Source organism: Octopus bimaculoides, chromosome 9 (genome assembly GCF_001194135.2).
Source record: "Octopus bimaculoides isolate UCB-OBI-ISO-001 chromosome 9, ASM119413v2, whole genome shotgun sequence".
NCBI classification, from domain to species: Eukaryota; Metazoa; Mollusca; class Cephalopoda; order Octopoda; family Octopodidae; genus Octopus; species Octopus bimaculoides.
This window is the reverse complement of record NC_068989.1, coordinates 72,174,355-72,175,302: the sequence shown is the minus strand read 5'-3', so window position 1 is coordinate 72,175,302 and position 948 is coordinate 72,174,355. Positions and strand designations below refer to the sequence as shown.

Here is a 948-nt window from a genome sequence, read left to right as displayed (position 1 = left end):
AAGGTCATTCGCGTACCCGGATGGGACGGTGATGACACAAAATTCCAAGGTTACCAAACTTTGGATGAATTGCTGGACTCGTTTGCAATTGATGTTGCTAAGGTAAGTCAACATTATCTCATTCGTTATTTCTATCCCTATTCGATGTTGAGTATGAAATTATTTTGAAGATAGAAAAACCTTGTGAATTCTTACAGCAAAAGTAAGGACTGGAGACTTATTCCTTGATAATTCTTATTAGATGGAACATCAAGCGCATTTCCTCGGCTGCATTTCATTTTTAATCAATTTAAACTTCGGAATTCTCTCCCTTGCCCATTTTTCTCATTTTGAAAAACACTTTCGCTAATGCTGACGCTTTTCATTACTGTAGCATGTAATTGTAATTGCTTAAAAATTCTTCTTGTACCTTAAGTGTTATATGGCCACAATTCGCTATAGATTTCAGTATCACTCTGTATGTGTATACGTGTGTGTGTGTACGTATATATATATAAGCATGTATGTATGAGTATATGTCTGTGTTGAGACGAATGACAATTAGAAGTTCATTTGACACTCTGTTCCTTCATTTGACACACATTGTTCCTTCTATAATAATAATAATTATAATAATAATAATAATAATAATCCTTTCTACCACAGGCACAGGGCCTGAAATTTGAGGGGAGGGAGCCAGTCGATTAGATCGACCCCAGTACGCAACTGATACTTAATTTATCGACCTCGAAAGAATGAAAGGCAAAGTCGACCTCGGCGGAATAATAATAATAATAATAATAATAATAATAATAATAATAATAGTTACATCGATTTTATCACGCTAATCTACATTGTTTTCAACTGTTAATCTTTTTTAAGCTGTTCTTTTTTTCTTTACTGATTTCCAAACAAAACCAAACAAAAAAAATTTTTCCCCACCGCCGTCGTCTCCTCACCCCTATTTTG

At 34.3% G+C, this 948-nt stretch overlaps 1 protein-coding gene across 1 annotated transcript in view; it reads left to right on the top strand.

The window, feature by feature from the left end:
• Nucleotides 1-948, top strand: part of LOC106868746 (hornerin) — a 43,681-nt gene that overhangs the window by 20,561 nt on the left and 22,172 nt on the right. The window contains exon 6 of the mRNA XM_014914144.1: nt 4-102. Within this exon, the coding sequence (XP_014769630.1) occupies nt 4-102 (99 nt within the window). The remainder of the gene's footprint in view (nt 1-3; nt 103-948) is intronic.